We start from the raw sequence: 23,445 nt of genomic DNA, 5'->3' as shown, positions 1-23,445 counted from the left end.
CCAGAACAGCCTGTGCCAGCTCCCGCCAGTCCTGTGGTATAATCGTATTATATGTTGACCAAGAGTTTAACATTTGCTTTATATATGGTGAATGCATGCCATAAGATACTATTGCCTCCTTAAACTTTTGTAAATTTAACATTTCAATTGGAGCCCATATATTTTGTGTAGTCATATGTTTAGGCAACTGCTGTATGGTTACTGGATAAATTAAGGGTGACTGTGTGAAAACAGGCTTTCTTTCTGTAACCTTATGATCTAATCTTGAAACAACTTCACTATTAATTTCTTCAGTCTGAATTTGATTTTTTCTATAATTCATTTTTACAGGTTTAACAAGTTTTTCTAAAAGTATTATCCTGGCACTTAAATTGACTATCTTTTTAAATAATAGAATGAGGATACGCATAATAATAAACTGCATAATTCAGTCAACATCAATCTTCTCATATAGTTTTTCCATTGTCAGACTGCCTAAAATTTCAAACAAAGCCCAATTTTCTTCCAATGTATACATAAAACCCATTTTTTTTAATGTGGAAAAAATTCTCTTTTAAATAGTTTCCTTTAAATTATCTGATATGTTAAGTGACTTACCAAGTCTGCGTAGAACAGTGGAAATCTGAGGGAATTTCAAAACAGCCACCTAGTGTTCGAGGTGTGAATCCAGAGAGAGAGAGAGAGACAGAGAGAGAGAGAGAGAGAGAGAGAGAGAGAGAGAGAGAGAGAGAGAGAGAGAATGCAAGAAAGCATAGCCACAAGGTCTGGCTAAAGCTTAAATCCAGCCACGTGTTCCCTCTTGAGCAGAGTCAAGCCTTGGCTCTGGCTTTCTTAAGCTCTGACCATGTGTGTTGTCTTTGCAGGCAGGGGCCCTGTTCGGCAGGGTAGCCCTGAGTTGTTTGTAGCACTGGCTTTAAGCAAGTAGCTCCAACTGCAGCTAATTGCCTTGGGCTACAGTCAGTCTATCCTGAAGCCAAGCCAACTTGGGCCTGGGCTAGGGACCCGGCTGCCTGGGCTAGGGAAACCGGACCTGCAAGCAAGCCAAGTCAAGTGGTTTTTAATGAATTCTTGTCACGTTGGGCTCCAAATGTAGATGTAACCAACCATTTATTAAATAAGAAACACAGAACCAATACAAAGAAGAAAGCCAAGAGAATAGAGTTAAGAGCCTTACTGGCCTGCTACAGCTAGCCTCTTCAGCCAATAGACCTCTCTGAAAGAGACCTACTTCCTGTCTGTTTGTCTTTATATAGACTTTCTGTTCTGCCTTCTCATTGGTTATAAACCCAACCACATGACTGAATCATAACTGCCTGAATTACAGCCCTCCAGGTTTTCTATGATATTGAGATTAAAGGCATGTGTCTCCAATGCTGGCTGTATCTTTGACCACACAGAGATCTACCTAGCTCTGCCTACCAAGTGCTGGGATTAAAGGCATGTGCCATGAACGTCCAGCTCTGCTATGGCTTGCTATTAGCGCTGATCCCCAGGCAACTTTATTTATTAATATACAAATAAAATCACATTTCAGTACAATTAAAATATCACCATCGGAACTAGTCAAGGTATTCATTTAGATTCTGGATGGCCCAAATATGATGGGAACATTAACAATGGTACTATAATCCATTTTGATGCCTCAGGTACATTTGTCTTTTTTTTTCAGCCAGCCACAGCGTCAGGGCAATAGAGCATAAAACCAGTTCCATCATCATTAATATCCATTTACACACTGTCCTCTCTCCATGTCAGGGCTTCTAAGCTGAACGTCTGGAGCATCTAGTTCTCCATTGCAAAGGCTGTCTCTTGCATTTTAGGATGCTCAGAAGCATCTCTAGTCTCAGTCTACTAGGTGCCTCCTATCCTCAGTGGTAACTACCCAAAATACCTCTGTCTAATGAGAAGTGTTCCCTGGGGAATGGGGACAAAAGTACTAACAGTTGTGAATGATTCCTTTATATGAAGGTGAACAAAGACTATCATGCTCACAGTCATTTTCCTGTTTCAGTTTGAGAAATTTGGCAAAGCTGTGAATTATGCTGATGCAGCCCTCTCCTTTACTGAATGTGGCAATGCCATGGAACGTGATCCTCTGGAAGCAAAGTCTCCATATACCATGTATTCTGAGACTGTGGAGCTCCTCAGGTAAATTGTTTTCCTAGAGTCATATTCCCAATGTAATTTTATATAGCATTAGAAGCTGTTAATGATTTTTGCTTAAATATAATTTCTACAATTAATATGCCCAAAGGCTATAATTAGTTCCTGCCATTTTATTAATGCCATAGATTATTTATAATAGATGGACACTGTTTTATAAATTATCCCCTTCAAAGGTTATAATGTGAGTCTGATAATTTGTAATGTTCATTAAATTAAAATTAAGATGTCACAGGTGAAAGTAAAGTATAATCATTTTATCATGTGGCATTAACTTGCCTTTTCAAAACAAACTAGTACTCTCCAGATTTCTATTAAGAGCCATGTTTTCTAAAGCCTTCTGTTTGGATTATTATAAAAGGAAGGAGAGACTGGCAAGATGTCTCTGTTGGGTAAAGGTGACTGCTGCTAAGACTGACAACTTGAGTTTGATGACAAGGGCTCGCATACAGAAAGGAAAGAATTGACTCTTGCAAGTTGTTTTTTGACCTCCAGACATGGACTGTTGCATATATATAACAACAAATAAATAAATAAGACATTATTTTTCATTGGAACGAGATACTGTTCTAACTCAAAATCAGTATTTAATGTAATAAGTGTATAGAAGAATTTTCTTGCATCTGAAATAAGAAATTCAGATGCAGTGTTGGTAGGGCTGAAGATCAAGAAAAGAGGAAGATAGTGGAAGACATATTAACTATATATTATTGTATTCATCTATTTAATGAAAATTTCTGATGTCTAGGTTGAATTAAATTAACTGGAAATCAAAAAGAAAAGAAAAAGGAAGTAGAAGAAGAAATACTCACTCTACTATTTTCCAGTGATTTGAAAATCTTAGAAAAGGAATTTATCCTCTCCCTAAAGAGTAGACATGTGCCATAGTTCACTGCATGGACAAAATAATCATATTTTATATTGAGGATGAATGATACCTATACCCTGTTCTTGCTACATAAGTACTCTACTACTGAGCAATATCCAACAATCACCAAATTAATTCAGCTGAGTTAGTAGTTCTTTATTTGAGAAGTTCTTGTATTCTGTTCCTGCCAGTTCCATTTCTTAGCAAGGCAAAGCTTGCTTTTTACTGTCATACTTTTTTCTACATAAACTGTTAAATAGCTTCAGATATTTGCACAGAACCCTTCAAACAAACATTGGACAGACTTACCTTGAGAATTTCCCAAAGAAAGTATTTCAAAGAGCAAAAGTGGAGAACTATTATAAAAATCATAGATTTGAAGGTTTTTTTTTAATTAATTTTTTGTAAATGTACAAAATAAGACCTTTCATTATATTTTCATACAGATCTCATGGTACTTTGCTCATATTGCCCCTACCTCCTTCCCTTTTGCCTTTTCCCTTATCCTTCTAGCTAGTTCCTTTCCTCTTCTGAAACAATGCTCTTTTACCTTTCATGTTATGTAATATAACATACAAAAACAAAACAAATACTTGTAATTAATTTGTTTGTAATTAAATCTAGTTTCTGTATATGAAAGAAAATGCACATCCTGTCTTTTCCTCCCTTCCTTCTCTTATTCCAATTACTTTACCTTTATACAACTTTCTCTTCATATATTACTATCAGAAATTTTGGTTAGAGTAATAAACAAAGGTTGATTTCAAGGAAAGATACAACCTTATCCATTGGATCATTCAACCATCTTTGTCTTGGAGCTATTCCAAGACATAGGCACAAGAATATGGAAAATATTCCTCTTCAGCTTATTTTATGTACTGTGGAAGCTATCACTGCCACAACTTTTTGGTAGCTTTTAAGGGGAAATTGACTTCTCAGTCAAGAATACTTACAATTTTTGAAGTTATATACGATAAGCATTTTGGAAAAAGTATAATATAAAATTGATGGCAGCCGGGCGTGGTGGCGCACACCTTTAATCCCAGCACTCGGGAGGCAGAGCCAGGCGGATCTTTGTGAGTTCGAGGCCAGCCTGGGCTACCAAGTGAGCTCCAGGAAAGGAGCAAAGCTACACAGAGAAACCCTGTCTCGAAAAAACCAAAAAAAAAAAAAAAATTGATGGCAAAAGTTAATGAACAATGAACAATTTGTGTTCCTTGAATCACTCAAATATGCAAATTTAAACAATGTATGCTACATTAACAAGAAAATGTTACAATGCTAATACCTCTCATTTAAAAAGAGATAGAAGGAAATCATATTGTAGGACTCTCTTGTACTGCTGATGAGAGTAGAAATTCATCATTGAAAATTGCAAACAATTTGGCATTATACAAAAAAAGCCACATGAGCTAAAATTTATACCTCTGGACACAGGATTTCAACAATGGAGAATTATTATTATACTTTTCATTTTTTGAATAAAACAACCAACCCCTGCCTCTCCACCCCCTCCCAAAAAAAATACTGCATAGCTTCAAAAGAAGACACGGCAGCAACTCCAGGAAAGTTAATGTTGATCTGAAAGTTACAGTCTACTAAATAAAACAGTAGAGTGACAGAATGATAAAACAAAGGAAAAAAAGAAAAGCATAATATATGAGTAGAATATACAAATACATATGTATTTATATATATATGTATATAAAAACACTCAATTAAAAGTAACAAAAATAGCAATAGAAAAGTCATTAATTATATCATAGAACATTCAAAAATACTTTGCAGCCACTGACACATAATAATAAAGTCTAAACAGTGAAAATGTGAAATCATATTAATGTAAAATCAAGGCCGGAGCTCAATCGTAGATGCTTGCCTATCATGTGGGAGGCCCTGGATTTGATCTCCAGTCCTTCAAAACACTTCAATCATGCTGCATAATTATCTACAATTCACAATATGAAAAAATGTGCATGCATCTAAATCAAAGTGGAAGGAAATAAGGTTGTAGCTATAATTGTGAAAGGGTGATATTAGGGGTGTTTTCCTTCTCTACAAATTTTTCTTTCTTATTACTTTCTAAGGAAAACATATGGTCTTCGAAAAGTACACAAGCAGGTGCTGTAGAGATGGTTTAACAATTAAGAGCACTTGCTGCTCTTGCAAAGGACCCAGGTTCTGTTTCTAGCACACACACGGAGGCTCACAGTTGTGTATTGCTCCAGTTCTAGGGGTTTCAACACACTCTTCTGGCCTCTGTGGGTTCCCTGCATGTAGCACATGATGCACATAAACTTGCACAGACATACTCATTCATAAGAATAAAAACTCTTAAAATTCATGACCTAGACACCAAATTTAATTCTGTGGTAAAAGCATGAAGTGAATCATTAAGTAATTCTTCCTTAAAGTCTTCCTTAAATATTCCAAAAATATTTCTTCCTTATTTGTAAAATAACTCTAATTTTTCATTCCATGATATATTAGTACTGACAGATACACATTTTGGTGGAATCTTGGTTAAAGTCAATGGAGAATGTATTGGCATTTTATCTAAAGTCACTATTTTAAATTTGATTTTGAGGTGATTAAAGATTCGTATGCAATTGTAGGAGCTTATAAAAAGAATTCTTGTGTACCATTCACCAAACTTTCTACCATGGTAACAACCTCTGTAGCTAAAGTTCAGAATCACAACCAGGACACTAGCACTGGCATAATACGTGGATTTCATCAGATTTCACCAAGGATTTTTTTTCATTTCAGATTTTCCCGAATTCTGTGTGAACTCATTTCTGTGTTCTCTATATTTTTTTATTTTTCATATTTTCTGTGATGTGCATATTTTTTTATTGAGAGGAATTTCTATTGGGAATAAAATGAGTTGAAATGAACTAGGTCTTCAGGCCCATTTCAGCAATTGAAAATCCACTATTGAGTCACTTTCAAATGTGGTTGCAATTAGATGATGACTGCAATATGAATATAGTGTTTAGTAGTACAATATTATATGGAAGAGATTTTTATTGCTCTCTTCCCTGTTGGTTATAGAGACAGACTCCTGCTTTTTCTTTCAAATAATTAAAGTTGTTCTGAGACCTGGGGACCTACAAAAGAAATCTATTTGTGAAAACAAGAATACACCACAATGACTTGACTTTTCAGCAATCCAAACTGTCAAAGAAAGGTAGATATATTACATTATAAAAAATACCACTTCTGGCCATTGTAACAACAAAAAGCACCCGCATCAAGTATGTAAGTCCCATTGCTGAAAATGTTCACTCAACAGATTTTGAGAAGTTACCATGAAAGCAAGGCAGAGAGCATGCTGAGGAAATGCAGTCTTGAGTGGGGATGAGCCAGAGCCCCTTGTGCTCTGGAGAGGCTGTTGTAAGTGGCAAGTAAGAGGACACAATAGACTCTCTATCACCTCCCATAAATGAGGGCTAACCCAGACAGCCTGCACATGTACTTCATTTTTTTTTTCTGCCACAGTGAACTCAATTACTTATTCTACTATAAGTACCTGTGAAATCACATTAAAGTTCAGACAATGATTTTATGCAATGAATTGATTTCTCAAGACTCTGAATGCTCAGAATGAGATGTGCTCAAATAGAAGGAAAAAAGAGAACTACTTTATCTTTTATCACTGTAGCATGGAACAGTGACAATCAACAAAAATGGAAAGGCAAAACATACAAGCCCCTTGAAGTAGGGTTGCTTAGACTTTGAAATGCTGTGAATTCAGTCTTTTAACACACACACACACACACACACACACACACACACACCAAATATGCATGCACACATTTTTTAAAAGAACATACACAAAACTTGATACATTAGAAAATAATTTTTACCTGATTGAGGTCTCCCTACTCAATGTCAGACATAGTTCTTTATTATTGTCTTATCTGTCAAAAAGGGAACTGACATATTTGCCTACCTTGCATATAAAATCAATAATATTGTTTACCTAGCAAGCTCATAGAAACAATATTTTGCCAGGCAGCATTTATACATAATCAGAAACTCATGGAAATTCTGAAGTATTATTCTAGAACATGAACCCATGATTAAACTGGCTTTCATAGAGTTCAGTTCTTGATGTCATGTCAGGTTCCATTATTCTGTGTGCATCATTCTTTTGTATATGGTTTTAAGAAAGAACCAATCTGTCCTCTACTTTATGAAAAAGTAGAGAGGTAATCAGAATTTTGAAAGTCCAAGATCCCACTTGAGTATTTCTTCTTTTCTTCAAAGGTATGCAATGAGGCTGAAGAACTTTGCAAGCCCCTTAGCTTCTGATGGGGACAAAAAGCTAGCAGTATTATGGTGAGTTCCAAGGAGGCCACAAGAAAACTGCTGATAGATCCACAGCCAGGCACCAAGCCGAGCTCCAGGAGTCCAGTCCAAGAGGAGGAAGAGGGTTTATATGAGCAAGGAGGGTCAAAATCATGATAGGGAAACCTACAGAGATAACTAAACAGCTCATGGGAACTCCCGGACTCTAGACTGACAGCTGTTGAACCTGCATGGGACCAGACTAGGCCTTCTGCATAAAGGAGACAGTTGTATAGCCAGATCTGCTTAAGGGACTCCCTGGCAGCAGGATCAGGATCCATCCCCTGTGCATGAACTGGCTTTTTGGAGCCCATTACTTATGATGGGATACCTTGCATAGTCTTGATGCAGGGGGAGGGGCTTGGACCTGCCTCTACTGAATGTACCAGGCTCTGCTGACTCCCCATGGGAGGCCTTACCCTTTTGGAGCAGGGGATAGGGGTGGGGTGGGGTGGGGAGGCAGGTAGGGGGAGCCGGAAGAGAGATGGGAGGGGGAACTGTGGTTGGTATGTACAATGAAAAAAAATTAAATACATAAAAGAAAAATTAAAAAAGAAAACTGCTGAAATGCTGCAGTGGTATATGAACACTCCACATCAATTTAAGCAGCTTACTTCAGATCATTATTCTGGCTTTCCGGGGAACCATTGCAGGATAACTAATGGATTTCTTCAGTCACTGACGAAACATCTACTCTCCCCCTCAATTTATACCCTTATCAAAATGAGATTTTAATAATTGTACTTACATTTGTTAAAAGTGTCTTTATTTACACATGTTCCTCAAACAGATTAAATGAGTCACTGCAAAATATGAATTTGTATATTTAACAGTATATAGTCTTCATGAAGCACTGTTGCTAACTTAATCCTTTTATCCTCACCCAGCTACCGATGCTTGTCACTTCTCTATTTGAGGATGTTTAAACTGAAGAAGGATCATGCTATGAAGTACTCCAGATCACTAATGGAATATTTTAAGGTAATCCTTATTTTGTATGATTTGGGAAACCATGGAGTGCTGTGGTTTCCATTTAAGGCATTTGATTTTGTTGGTTATCAAAGGAAACAAATGGACAAAGTCATCCTTCAGTGAACTGAGGTTGTTTTTATGTTCTAATTTACAAACAAATAAGAGGGGTAACCACAAAATGCAATGCCAATATTTGGGAATGAACCCACATAAAAATCCAAGCAAGAGCCTGATACTAGACTTGGCTACTCTGTGCTCCAATATGGCTTTTGTCTGATAACATTGGCCATAACTTAGAATTGAGGTGGTTTACTGCTCCTTTCCTTTGGCCTGTTCTCAGAGGAAAATGGCTTTTTGCCAAGCACATGAGACCACTTGGCCACACTGCACCTAACTGTTGTCTGAGTTGTCTGAAGTGAACCACATCATGACATTGTAGCAAATATCCTGTGACTACTAGTGTATGTCTGAATGATAATACTGTGACTCATCTGGGAACATGAGCAAGATCCCTAGTTACTATGTGGTGTGGATATAATGCCATAAAGCTAGTGCTCATGTGGGTGAAAAGGGATCACATACAATAGTTCCCCAGTCCTTCCTTAAATCTACTTTCCCACAGTAAACTGTAGAAAGATGGATTGTAAATTTCACTGGACATCTAAAATCCCTAGAGGATCCATAAAATCAGAGTGTTGGGTCCCATCCCCCAAACAAGTGTCCTGGGCTATGGTCTGAGAATGTACATTTCTAGAAAGTTTCCAAGTAATTCTCATGCTGCTGGCTTTGTCATCTCACTGATAGCCACTGTTCTAATATCCGTCCTCTGTGTCCTGTCAGGGAATTGGAAAACATCAAACAGATACAAGTAATCCATCTGCCAGTGAATGTGTTGTGCTCATTTGGTTTAAAATGGAATCAAGTCTTCAGAATGCATACTATGTCCAGCTTTCCGTGACATCAGGGCAACACTGAATTCCTACTGGACTCCAGAAAATGCTGACTCTCCCTCTCAAATACTCCTTTTACAAAGGAGGCTGGACTGGAGGCCAGAAGGCAGTAGAAGACCAACAGCCTGGTTACAACTGCCAAGAGCAGACCTGACTCAGACTCCTATCACAAAGAGCTTGATCCTTGCCCTGTTAGGGTGGTGTTGTGCTGAATATCAAGTTTTTCTCTTATCCACAAGGGTTTGGTCAGATACAAACAAACAGAACAAAATAAAACAACAAAAACAACAACACCCCACCCCACCCCAGGAAGCCAGCACTTTAAATCATCTAGATTCTGTCAGAGAAACAAGAGGAGGTTTTGAATCACAACTTCCTTTGCAATGCAGCCCTGGACCAGTTGCATTGCTAAACAGAAAATGGTTAGCCATGAAAATTTGCATGTAAAGACCACAAATCACAATGAATCCTGATAATGAACAAGCAAACAAAAATGTCTTACTTGTTTGTGACATCTTCCTTGGATATCAGATATTATAGTCAAACCTGTATCCCATGGGGAAAGTTTGCAACTAAAGTTAAAGGTGAAAAGCTTACTTGTACTCTGAAGGGCTTGTTTTGCAGAATAAATTTCAGATGTGGATAATTAAACCACTTCTTGGAGAACTGAGTCTGATTTCACTGGGCCCCTTAGTATATAAGATCTTTCATCAAGTAACTTTCATGGTCCTGATTGGAGCCCACTAATTATCCTAACCAGCTATTTTCATTGAGTGTGCGTCGTAGTGTGCTGATGTGCACATACATCCAAGTTCTGCATTCCAAAATGCTGCAATCAATATTAATGTACTCTAAATCACACTTACATCTGTTTCTGAATTAATAAACACAAAATAGATGTCCTTATTTCCCCCTCTTTCTCTCTCTCTTTCAGCAAAATGCTTCAAAAGTTGCTCAGATACCATCTCCTTGGGTAGGCAATGAAAAGTAAGTATCCTACCAAAGAATTGCTTTTTCATGAAAACGAATGACTGAATAGACCCCACATATTTTGCATTGATTGCTCAAGAGTAAAGGACAATTTCAAGATGGCAGTCTTTTTTTTTTTGCACACAAAATTCTAGCCAGGCTCCAGCTGATGGAGAGACAGAAAAGTTTCAAATGATGTGGTTCCTTAAAGATATGTAAGCTAAATTATGGCCATAAAATATCTGCTAATGAGATAACAAACCACATGCCATTTCTGGGAGGTGGATAAAGTTAAATCTACTGCAATGATTTGTCAGTGATTCACTTGGTAATGAAAAGTCAATCAAATGTCCATTGATATATGGTAAATGATGTTTAATAAAATGAAAGGCATAATAGAGTTGAAAATGTGAAGGTTATTTAGCTGATTATCTGGTTCTTCATCAAGACTTTCATATCAATAGTAAAACACCTTGACCTAAATATAAAAAGGATGTACTCTGATGCTGATGTAAGGCCTCATTGTCATTCCCAGACTTATAGTCTAATTTAGAACCCTATATGCTTAGCCACCTCCCAGACTTCACAACACTACAGTGAGAGTCTGAAGGAGACTCTCGCTGTAGACCTGAGGCTTCACACATCTCAGTGATTAAACTAACTGGACCTCTCTTCTTCTCAATTTACCCTGCTTCCTCTGAATGAAAGGTCTTATGCCAACTGGGGTCACAGTGGAGATGATCCTTAAAGAGGGCAATTATGAATCCCACTCCATCTCCAATGTGTGCCTTTTCTAACTTTCCTGACTAGCCATGTCACCTCTGGTTTGAAAAGTGTCCCATCCCTTCCAAGCCCATTTCCTACCAATATTGGAAGAAAAAGTAGATGTCAGTGGACACATTCACAATGAGCCTGTTATAACTGCTTTTGACGTTTTTTTATCATCTCAAAAACCTTGCATCTCTGAAGAAAATGCCTTCCTCGTGAATAAAATAGCCTCTACTTGTCACTCTCTAAATATCTACAAAGTATACTCCAAAAGCAGTGGGCCAGTGAACTCTACTTTGAGATCATAAAATCATTCAAAGTGAGGGAACAGATTAAAAACTACACATTAGCTCAATTACTGCACTGAAAGGAAGCACCACTCCAATTGTTGAATTAGGTCTTACTCTTAATGAACAAAAAGGAACGACAGTTTCTCTCTCTGGAAGTTCAGAAAATAAAAATAACCACTGAGAGACCCAGAGAAAGCTATTTTCTCTGACAACAAAATAAAGTAAGGACAAGATCAGGTAAGCAGCTAGCAAAGAATCACTGGAATATTTTCTTTTATTTCTGAAATGGAAGAACAATATTCTAAGCTTGTGAGATCACATTAAAAGACTCACAAAATGCTTCTCAAGCAGCTTTACTCTGCACTCCCTTTCATTAACAGTCATGCCTTTAAATAAAGCAATTCTGAGTAATCACACAGGGATGACATCACATTTATTCAGCAACTATTTCAAATCCATTTGCTCCACACCAGGCCCTGTATGGCAGATGGCATCACCAAAATGAATTCCACATGATCTCTGTACCATAGAGAAACAAAGTTCAGCGGAGGGAAGCTACAAGTATAAACAAAAGTCCTATCAAAACCAGTAGGAAGAGCTTGGGTGTTTGGGCTTAACCAGACAAGGATTCATATCTCAAGCCAAAACTAGATAGCCTGGCTTCCCAATTAATAAGAATAGTGTGCTCCTTCAACATACCCTCATAGCACCTTCCAGTGTGAGTGCCCCTGACTTAAAAGCCCCCATACCTGGCTAGTGAGTGGGGAGTAAACTGCTTAGAGGTGCTGCTGACGACTTTACTCTTTCATGAGACTATCACAGGAAAATACATGAAGAGATGAATTGTTGTACCCATTTCATGAAGCCCTCAGAGACCACCAAGGAGCTGGTTTCTGATGCAAGCATATAAGGTTACTTTTATTCAGGTTCAACTTGGGCCACCACATGGCAGATGGAAGGAAATGTGGTATTGGCCATGAGCCCAGGTGTAGAGAGTTTTTGTAGGGAAAAAACACAAGCCAGGAATTGGCAACTTGGGTTGTGTAGAAGGGATATGAGGCAAGGTGATTTTTATTTTTTTGAAACTATTGGTCTAGACTTTGGGCACGAAACCACATTTGAAACCATTGGGTTAGACTTTTGGCAGGGAAACACAACCCACTGAACAGCATTGTCTGGATTGCTCAGGAGGATTATCAAGATATCTTCAAGGGCCACAAACAGCAGACAGACTGTTTGCACGAGGATACTGCGCTGTATCTGTTCGAGTTGTCATGGTACATTCCTGAAGTCCTTTCTGGAACTGAGTACAGCAGGTAGTCTAAGATGGTGGCCCTACCCTAAGATGAGGTCTGTATTTACTTCACAGAATAGACAGTTGAGAATAGATTTGTGGGAACTATCCTCTATTGAGACTGAAAAAATGTCCAGAGAAGTAGTTGGAGAAAAGAGAAAAAAATACTTGTTAGAGGGTAAAGAAAGATTAGCAAGAATATTTTTTATGAAGAGCTAGATAATACCTATTTTGGGCTTTGTAGACCCAGAGGAACAAACAAAAACAGCATCAAACAACAGTGGCTATTGGGGCTGTCACAGTTATTAGTATCATTACCTTTTAAAGTTAGAAGGCATAACCAATTCTGCTCCCAAAAATATTACAGATCTTATTCTGGACTTACCTTTTTCACTTGCTCTGGATTGCCAAAGAATGATGGATTTTTCTCCTTTATTAAAATAGTGTGTTCATATGTGTAGTGTATGTATGTATACATATGTATATGCATATACACACATGTATGGAGACCTGAGATCAGTATTAGTTATCTTCTTCTAATTACTTGAAACCTTATTTTTTAAGACAGAATCATTCACTGCATCTGGAGCTCACTAATTGGCTAGCTAATAAGTCCTCGAAATCTACTTATCACCACTTCCCAGCACTGAAATTATGGGTGCTAACTATTATGCCTAGCTTTTTAAGTGAGTATTGGTTTCTGAACTCAGCTCCTTATGCTCACAGAGTAAGCATTTTACCCACTGACCATCTTTCTAGCTCCCTTAAGTGTTTCTTTTAAATAAGAGGCCACTCACTGTTTCATTTGCTAAGCACCTATAGTATACCAAACACTCTAGCCGTGCCTTTACAAATACCAATTATAGTATTGTAGATTGTTCTCTATGTTGCCAAGCATTTTATAGTGGATACTAAAAAGGAAATTCAACTGATATTCTTTAAACACATGTTATGTGCCAGGCAATGTTCTAGAATGCTGTGGTATAGTATAGGATGAAATACCTAGTACCCATTTGTGTTCTGTTCTGTTGCAAAAGAAACATAATTAAAATATACAATATTCCAGTTTTATTCTTCTCCATATAGCTATCAAGTCTGACCAGCACAATTAGTTAAAGATGCTGCCTTTTTCCTTGTGTGTATTTTTGGCTTCTTTGTCAAAATTCAAGGGGCCCTAGGTGTGGAAACTTATATCTGAGTCCTTAATTCAGACATTGATCAATGTGTCTATTTTTATGCCAGTACCATGCTATTTTTATTGCTATATCTCTGTATTACAACTTGAAATCAGGAATGGTGATACTTCCAGCAGTTCCTTTATTTTGAGGATTGTTTTGGTGTGTGTGTGTGTGTGTGTGTGTGTGTGTGTGTGTGTGTGTGTTTCTAAATGAAATTTAAGATATTTTTCAATTGTTATAAACAATTAAGTTGGAATTTCAGTGGAGATTACATTTTTCTGTAAGTTTCTTCTAGGAAGATGGACATTTTCACAATATTAATCTTACCAATCCATGAGCATATTGGGTCTTTCTGTCTTCATTTTCTTAAAGTTTTTATTATGTAAGTCTAGATTATGATTAATTGCATGTAAGAAACTGAAACAAGATAAAGATGTCAAAAAATTTTCTGGGGCAAGAGGAGAAGCAGTGGCACAATCTTGAATAAATTTTGGCAAAGGATGGTAGAGCATATCATGAAATATCTGAAACTAAGAATTCCAAGCAAGGAAAAATGGGAGGAAGCTTGTGCCCCATGAGGTCAAGAGAGAGTAAGGGTACAATGTGATGATCTGATGCATATATCTCATATGTAATGATCAAATCAGGATAATCAGAATTTCATGTTCCTAAATATGCACTACTTCTGTTTGCTGATAACCTTAGAATTCTTCTCCTTAAAAAACATATAGTAATTTCTTATAAAATTACACTTTCCCTACTGTGTGTAGAATTCTACAACTTATTTCTCCTGTGTAAATAACTGGATTCTCGACCAGTTTTAAAATTATCCCATCTTCTCCTTCTTAGCCTGTATTAAACATGATTCTATTTGCTGCTTCTATGAAATCGATCATTTTTAGTTTTCAAGATACATGAGGCTAAGAAACATGTTTTACTTTTTCCTTATGACTTACAGACATGATAGAAAACAATGAATCCAATCTGTTATTTCAGTGTAGTAAAGTAAGTCCCACCAAGGAGATGGACATGCTTAATGGTACATATCAATTTTGTGGTAAGATGGGGTTAGAATCCTAGCATCTTAGGATTCTAGCACCTAGTTTCTTTTTCAATATGTGTCTCCTGAAAGCTTTGCCATTTTTCTCTAGAGATTACAAATGAGAAAGTATGTATTTCTAGCCATAAACTAACATTTAAGACTTAATGACTGTCACTAAAGAAAAGGATTATAAAATAGAATGTGAGACCTTTGAGGACAAAGAATTTTATTTTTATATCACTAAGTAGCCCTGCATGCTAATGTTCCTTAGTGTGAGAATACTCATATCCCATCATTGCTTTGAGACTAAATCAGGCTATGGAAAAGCAGGAAAATATCGCAGAAATCATAAACATGGTAGAGAAACCCCATGTTCTTAGACCACACAAATACATAGCAAATTTGAAGATCTACCTTTCTACCATGACCAGAACACACCATAAGATCTACTCCATTGGTAACACACCAGACTCTCATGACTGTGGGCACAATCTCTATGTATCTGAAGAAAAGGATTTCAGCTACAGTTCTTCACAGAACTTGTCAATAGCACTTCAGCATATTGGTATATGTGACCTATTTCTCAAACAAATGTACATGCCTCTATGCTGTGAGCAGTCATAGACTCTGAGAAACACAACCACTTTGGAGATGCAAAGTTGTTAATAATAGAAGTTAGTAAGGGATTGGAGCATAAAATAGGGCTCTGTAACCATGCTCTACAGTGGAAAAGAGGTTTCTTCAAACATGTAGACTCTTAAATATAGTTCTGCTTCATTTCTGTTGTTTATGTTTTTACTTTCTTCTTTGTTACCCCTTTTTTATTAATGAGTTTTTTTATTCATTTTACATACCAATCACAGATCCTCCTGCCCCTCCCACCTTTCCCCCCAACTCACCTCATTACCTCCTCCAGAAAGGTAAGGCCTCCCATGGGTAGTCCACAGAGCCTGGTATATTCAGTAGAGGCAGATCCAAGCCCCCACCCCCACCTGCAACAAGGCTGTGCAAGGTGTCCCATAGGTAGTGGGCTCGAAAAAGCCAGTTCATGCACCAAGGATAGATCCTGATCCTACTGCCAGGGGGCCCCTTAAGCAGATCAAGCTACACAACTGACTTGCTTATGCATTGGGCCTAGTCCAGTCCCATGGAGGCTCCACAGATATTGGTCTAAAGTTAATAAGTTCCTACTAGTTTGTTTTGGTTGTCTCTGTAGGTTTCCCCATCATGATCTTGATGCCCTTTGCTCACAGAATCCCTCTTCTCTCTCTTCCACTGCACTCCTGGAGCTCTGCCTGGTACTTGCCTGTGGCTCTCTGTATCTGCTTCCATCAGTTATGGGATGAAGGCTCTATGATCACAGTTAGGTGCTGAGAACCATCCCTGGTGGTGGATGGGTCTGAGGATGTAAGGAGTCAGTGGGGAAGGAAATGAGCCAGGCCATAGTGGTCAGGAGAAGCTTCCAGCCTGACTGAGTAGCAGCCAGAGTGTTTCTTTATTTATACAGAATTTAGTTAGCATGGATACATTCATGATGTTCCAAAATATAGATCATATCATTTTTGTTTTTGGACATGTGTTTCACTTCCTTTTGCTCATCCTTTATCCATCATTAATAAACTATGACAGAACAGAGTTATAATTTCCAATAATTTTGCCTCAAGTTTTGACATCATTAATAAACAGAGTTATCATTCTTACTCATAAACCCCTTGACCCAATTTTTGAGAATCTAGAGGCATATGACAGCTGTGCTCAGGCTAGTTACTTTGGTTGATTCAAGGACACTAGACAAAAACAAAATCTTCAATCACCCTGAGCATTTTGCCATGCCTCAAGCAGTGTATTATTAACTCTTAGTGGTCAGAATGCCCAGAAAAAAATCCTCAGGCTAAAGATGCTGCAGTTATTATTCAAATTCTGGCATAATACAATTAATGTTCACATTTATATCTTTATAGAATTTGTCTATATGTCTAATCCTGGCATTCTGTTGTTTCTTGGTCATATGACATTATAGTGGCTCTACATGAGCTAACTTCTAAGAGAGGGAGGTCCTAACATCTCATACTTTCATCATTTTTCCACTCCAAACTTTGCTCATCAATATGTCTCTATGTAGAGCAAAGTTATATGCCACGTAATTATCTAAGTGTACAGTGGGAAGAGCCTTGTAATCTGAACTGTGGCTGACTCTTATAGCCCACTGAATCTTGTTGACCTTTTAAATTTTACATTGTTTTGAATATCTTGTTCCTGTGTAAGTACAGGGACAGATGTTTCAAGAATGTCTCATAGCCTCATAAAGAGACCTCTGGCTTCTTTATGTGTTACAACCTCCAAGGCATAAGGAAGACCTTCAAGTAGATAAGGATATCTCCCTCAAAGTTTTGGGGGATAGTTTAGGACTTTCCTGGGTGGGCTTAGAAGCAGCATTCCTGGGAGAAGGCATAAATGATTCATAAGGAATTTTCCATCAATCCAACATCCCCAAACTGTACAAATATTAAAAGTGTCCCAAGCTGGGCAATGGTGGTGCATGCCTTTAATCCCAGCACTCGGGAGGATCTCTGTGAGTTTCAGGCCAGCCTACTCTCCAAAGCAAGTTCCAGGAAAGGTGCAAAACTACACAGAGAAACTCTGTCTTGAAAAACAAAAAAAAAAGAAAAAGAAAAAGAAAAAGATAAAGATAAAGAAAAATGCCCCAAGTATGCAACAGGTAGAGATGAAAACCAAAGGTGATATGGCAGCCATCATGTGGCTCAGCATTGCTGGATTTTTGTCAAACAGCTGTGCTGGCATTATGACTTCTGACATTTCATTCAGTTATGGCTGTGCCAGTTAGGGTACTCACTTATCTGATTATTGGGGTAAGCCAGTTCAGGCACCTTCTCCTCTACTGCTGGTAGTCTAAGCTGAGGTCATCCTTGTGGATTCCTGGGAACTTCCCCAGCACCCGGCCTTTCTCCATCCCCATGATGTCTCCTCCCATCATGGTGTCTCCCTCAGTGCTCTCCCACACTGTCCCTGCTCCAGCTTAAACCATCCTGTTCCCTCATGTTCTCATCCCCCACCCTCCAATGCCTATCCCTTATCCCCAGTTTACACATGGAGATCCCATCTATTTCCCCTTCCAAGGTGATCCATGCACCATTTTAGGGTCTTCCTTGTTAGCTAGCTTCTCTGGTGCTGTGGGTTGTAGTCTGATTATCCTTTGCTTTATTTCTAGTATCCACTTATGAGTGGGTACATACCATTTTTGTCCTTCTGAGTCTGGGTTATCTCACTCAGGGTTATAATTAATAGTTCCATCCATTTGCCTGCAAATTTCATGATGTCATTGTTTTTTAATGCTGAGTAGTACTCCATTGTATATATGTACAACATTTTCTTTATCCATTATTCACTTGAGGAGCATCTAGGTTGTTTCCAGGTTCTGGCTTTTATGAATAATGCTGCTATGAACATAGTTTGGCATGTGCCCTTGTGTGATTGAGCTTTCCTTTGGTATATGCCCAAGAGTGGTATAGCTGGGTCTTGAGGAAGATTGATTCCTAATTTTCTGCTAAACTGCCATACTGATTTACAAAGTGTGTGTATTCCCACCACCAGTGAAGAAGTGTTCCCCTTGCTCCACATCCTCCAAAATAAGTTGTTACCAGTGTTTTTTATCTTAGCCTTTCTGACAGGTGTAAGACAGTATCTCAAAATTGTTTTGATTTGCAATTCCCTGATGACTAAGGATGTTGAGCAATTCCTTAAATGTCTTTTAACCACTTGAGATTATTCTGTTAAGAATTCTCTGTTTATCTCTGTAGCCCATTTTTTAATTGGATTGTTTCATATTTTGATGTCTAATTTTTTGAATTCTTTATATATTTTGGAGATCAGCCCTCTGTCAGATGTGGTGTTGGGGAAGATTTTTTTCCCATTCTGTAGGCTGTCATTTTGTCTTATGTAGTGTCCTTTGCCTTACAGAAGCTTCATAGTTTCAGGAGGTCCCAATTATTAATTGTTGCTTTTAGTGTCTGTGCTACTGGTATTGTATTTAGGAAGTGGCCTCCTGTGCCAATGTGTTCAAGACTACTTTCTACTTTCTCTTCTATCACGTTCAGTATAACCTAAAGAAATTAGATGCATCCACAAAAACACAGGCAAAAGATAACCCCACAGCAGCAAATCCCAAAAAAGGGAAATACACACACACACACTACCACCAAAAGATAACAGGAATTAACAATCACTGGTCATTAATATACCTTAATACCAATGGACTCAATTTGCCTATAAAAAGACACAGGCTAACAGAATGGATACAAAAACAGAATCTATCCTTCTGCTGCATATAAGAAACACACCTCAACTTCAAAGACAGATAATACCTCAGAGTAAAAAGTTGTGAAAAGACTTTCCAATCAAATGGATTTAAGAAGCAAGCTGGTATAGCTATCCTAATATCTAACAAAATAGACTTCATACTAAAATCAATCAAAAGATATCAGGAAGGACATTACATAATCATCAAAGGAAAAATCCACCAACATTTATGCCCCCAAAACAAGGGCATCCACATATGTAAAAGAAACATTTCTAAATTTAAACCACACATCAAAGCACAGACCCTAGTAGTGGGAGACTTCACCACCCCACTCTCACCAGTGGACAGATCTTCCAGACAGAAACTTAACAGAGAAATAACGGATCTAACAGATGTTATGACTCAAATGGACTTAATAGATATCTACAGGGCATTGCACCCTAACACAAAAGAATATACCTTCTTCTCAGCACTTGGACTTGAGTTTTGTGCATGGTGATAGATATGGATCTATTTGCAATCTTCTATATGTTGACATCCAGTTATGCCACACCATTTATTGAAGATGGTTTCTTTTTTCCATTGTACTTGATCTGGCTTTGTTGCCTAGGTTAGTTAGTTTCAAATGCCTGTCCTCAACAATCTTCACTTCTGAGCCTCTCAGGTATTTGCAACTATGGGAATATGTTATCACATACTGCTGCCTATTTCTTTCACTCCCTCAAAATGTCCTGCCCAAGTGTATACATCTGTTTAGGAAGTTGCTCAAAGATTGGCTGAAGAAAGGCTCCCTATGAATGGTGCACAGATCTTGCTGCCATCCACAGGAGACTGCTCATGCATTCAGGCTTGTCTTTAAGCAAGCCTACAAGAGTATCCTAAGCTCAGGTCCTAAAAAAAAATTACCTCCATGATACATGTAGCCAACAGGTAACGATGTTACTGATGTTAAAGAATTCACCAAAAATGTGTCCAAACACTGGAACTCTCAAAAGTAAGAACTTTGAAGACTCCTCTTTATAAACCAGCATGAAGGTAAACAATCACCAACAAACAGCCCATCTCCTTTACACATCTTAGAAAATCCTAAACAGATATTCAAAGTCTTACTTTTCTTTATAACTTCTCCAATGCTACACATTAAGGGGCTTTTACAATGTGCAATTGACTTATTGTGGCAACTGTATTTGTGATGAACTATCACTGTGGTTTCTGCAAAACACTTTGAAGAAAATCCAATATTGCACATCATGTTTTCTGACTGCCAGTAGCCATTCTGAAGAAGTAGAGTAAGCATCACAGCTTTGAGCTGTTTCTTTCTCTGAAAGACTATAACATGTCATAAATATTCAAAGTCAGAGCTACATTTGTAAGAAGCATTAATGTTAGAGAAAGATTCACCCAAGTAACTCTCTTTCCCTCCCCCTCTCTGTATTCCTTTCCCTCTTCCTCTCTCGATTTTAAAACAAAAACAGCAGTGTACATAGAGGGCTGTCTAGTTGTTAGAAACAATGTGACCTTAAGTGTTTCTGGTTAGAAAATGAACATAGGTGATTTATTCTAGGACCAGCACTATAGCCCTGGGTGGGTTAGTCAAATGGTATAAGATCTGATGTGGCAATATGGTCCCCCTATACTACAGCCTTGGAATAAAGCTATGATGATGTTGGTCAGAGCTATAGGATCTTGTCTCAGAAGAACCAATGAGATGTGGCCCATTAATTGAAGATTTGTGCATCTTTATCACACTAAACTTTGCTCTGGCTAGTGGTATTCTGAAGAGACTCCACTGTGACAAGAGATACTCCATGCTGTGTATCTCCAAAATCCTGCTAGTTCTCTTCCCTGCCTATTTAACTTGGCCTGTCTCTTTCTGTTCTCCAGGAATACTCCATCCCCAGTATCTCTAAACAATGTCTCTCCCATCAATGCAATGGGGAATTGTAACAATGGTCCTGTCACCATCCCCCAGAGAATCCACCACATGGCTGCTAGCCATGTCAATATTACCAGTAATGTGCTTCGGGGCTATGAACACTGGGATATGGCTGACAAACTGACAAGAGACAATAAAGGTATGATTATCTGTTCTATTCTTTGCTTAAGGTTGAGAATGCAGTCACTTGTGCTTTGAAGGACTAGGTCCCTTGTACCTGATGGCCTTATATTATTTAATTCTTCTGATTTCTATGTCTTAGGTGAGAGGAAATTAGCTTAAGGCTAACATAGTGACCTATTTTGACATTTAGACTGATTCAAACCTAAATATTTATTCTCCTTTAAGACTTTTATCAGCACATGATATTTTCAGAATTACACTCAGCGACAAGGATCAATATAGAGAAATAGTTACTAAGGCAAAAAGAGGGATTCAAAAATTAAGATCCTGTTGGCTTCTGTTTATTTTTTGAGAGGTAAGGTGGAACAAAGGTCACGTAACTTCATTATACTTATCAGCTTCAGATGAATATATAACAACACAGTTTTCATTTCCAACTAAGAACTAAACCTCAGCTAGGATTTCTTTATATCCTGACAGAGGGATCAGGGTCCTATTTATGGGAACACACGAGATTTGTACAGAACAAATGCAAAGTAGACCCTGTTTCACAAAGGTCAATTAATCATTGATGACTTGTGCTGCCATCTCTGACCTTAGCCATCATTTACACTCAAAATAAAGCCTCACCAACCTAATATCATTGAGAAGTAAATCCAAAACCACACTTTTACTCTGGCCATTCATTTGCTGTGACTCTCTCTAGCACACTAATTACAGAATGGCCAGTTGCAAACAAGGTAGGGACTTATGGGGATCTATTAGAATCAACCAAGAAAGGAGTAACAAGCAGACTATAGTAATAGAAATATGGCCAGTAATGGGGAGCAATTAGCCTCCTCCACATTCTAGGTTGCTTGGGTGGATGTGGGTTTTGCTAGTTCCTGAGCAGTTATGTGAATTTCCAAAGATCAGACAACTATGGACATAGACCTTCTCACAGAGAGTTGTGCTACGGATATGGACAGTGTTGGTTGTTTTTGTAGAAAGCCTCTATCCCTGTCACTGCTCACCCACTCCTGCTGCTGCAGATAGCTTATTACAGAAGGTTCTGGTGCTGAAACATGCCAAATGGTTGATGCTATTCTCTGCCCTTTGATCAAGAGGCCCTACTCCCTAACTGCCCCAGCTACATATATTTATCCATTGAAGTGGTCATTAAAATGGTGAACTGGCAGTCTAATTTAAAATGCCAAAGACAGCTCTTCACAGAATATTCAGAACATATCTTACCTCACATAAAGCTGACATTCATTCAACAATGACTAGTTCTTTAATATTTTCCTCAGTATAGCATTTCCAAATAAAATATTTTAGATGCCAGAAGTAATTTACTCCTTTGTTGGCAGAAATTCCTTTTATTACATTGCCCAGGTTAAAAAGTATCACATAATCAAATGAAGTTGATACATGGAGAAGCAGCCAATATATTACATACAACATAAAGAATAAATGCTTTGCTCAGTGAATTTTCATTTGCTTAGCAATCAAGTACATGTAATTCATGCATAGAATTTGATTTCCAAGAAGGCAGAAGAGCATCTCAGCCACTTTAGGATAGTCTCTAGTCCCACCCCTGCCCTGGATTTGGATTCCTTATTCTCATCCAGCACAGGTATGATTTCATGTATAAGGCTGAGGCTGCCTTCCCTGTAGGAAACTAACAAGAACAAATGCCAGTGAGCCCTTTGTGGACAAGGTATCAGACAAGTCAAGTGGAGCAAAGGGGTACCTAGGGAATTTTCAGACATCATATAGCCTTTCCCACATATACTTCTCCCCCAAGGCAGACATTCTGATATTCTTGTCACACTGGTGAGTAGTTAGTAACGTAGCCTTAGGGCTATCCCATTTCCCAAGTAATCATGCTCAGGAGTGTGGTACAAGTTGTCACGTGCTGGATCCTTGCAGGTCATTTTCTACCTCTATAAAATCAGTAGCAAAACTTCTTACCTCAGATTCTTCCAAGACATTTATTTAGCTCTGGATGACAATGGCCATAATTGATGCTCAGGTTCACTGGCATTTTCTATACTCTGTCAATTAAAGTCAGAAAAAAAAACAGTTCACTTGGATCAAAAGAAAATATATTTTCAATTTAATAGCATACAAATAAAATTCTTCTTGCATTAGAGAAATCATGATGCTTATCATGACCGATACTGCATAAGAAAGTTTTCATAAAAAATAAAGCTGTAATATATAAGATATAAATATATTC

At 37.9% G+C, this 23,445-nt stretch overlaps 1 protein-coding gene across 4 annotated transcripts in view; it reads left to right on the top strand.

Moving 5' to 3' along the window:
* Nucleotides 1–23,445, top strand: part of Aff2 (ALF transcription elongation factor 2) — a 578,922-nt gene that overhangs the window by 553,486 nt on the left and 1,991 nt on the right. For all 4 annotated transcript variants that reach the window (XM_042268758.2, XM_042268755.2, XM_042268756.2 and 1 more), the window contains exons 15-19: nt 2,012–2,148; nt 7,304–7,375; nt 8,272–8,365; nt 10,241–10,293; nt 21,050–21,240. In XM_042268758.2, coding sequence (XP_042124692.1) covers nt 2,012–2,148; nt 7,304–7,375; nt 8,272–8,365; nt 10,241–10,293; nt 21,050–21,240 — 547 coding nt within the window. The remainder of the gene's footprint in view (nt 1–2,011; nt 2,149–7,303; nt 7,376–8,271; nt 8,366–10,240; nt 10,294–21,049; nt 21,241–23,445) is intronic.

The sequence above is a fragment of the Peromyscus maniculatus genome, chromosome X, assembly GCF_049852395.1.
Source record: "Peromyscus maniculatus bairdii isolate BWxNUB_F1_BW_parent chromosome X, HU_Pman_BW_mat_3.1, whole genome shotgun sequence".
NCBI lineage: Eukaryota > Metazoa > Chordata > Mammalia > Rodentia > Cricetidae > Peromyscus > Peromyscus maniculatus.
This window is presented reverse-complemented; position numbering and strand designations above follow the sequence as displayed.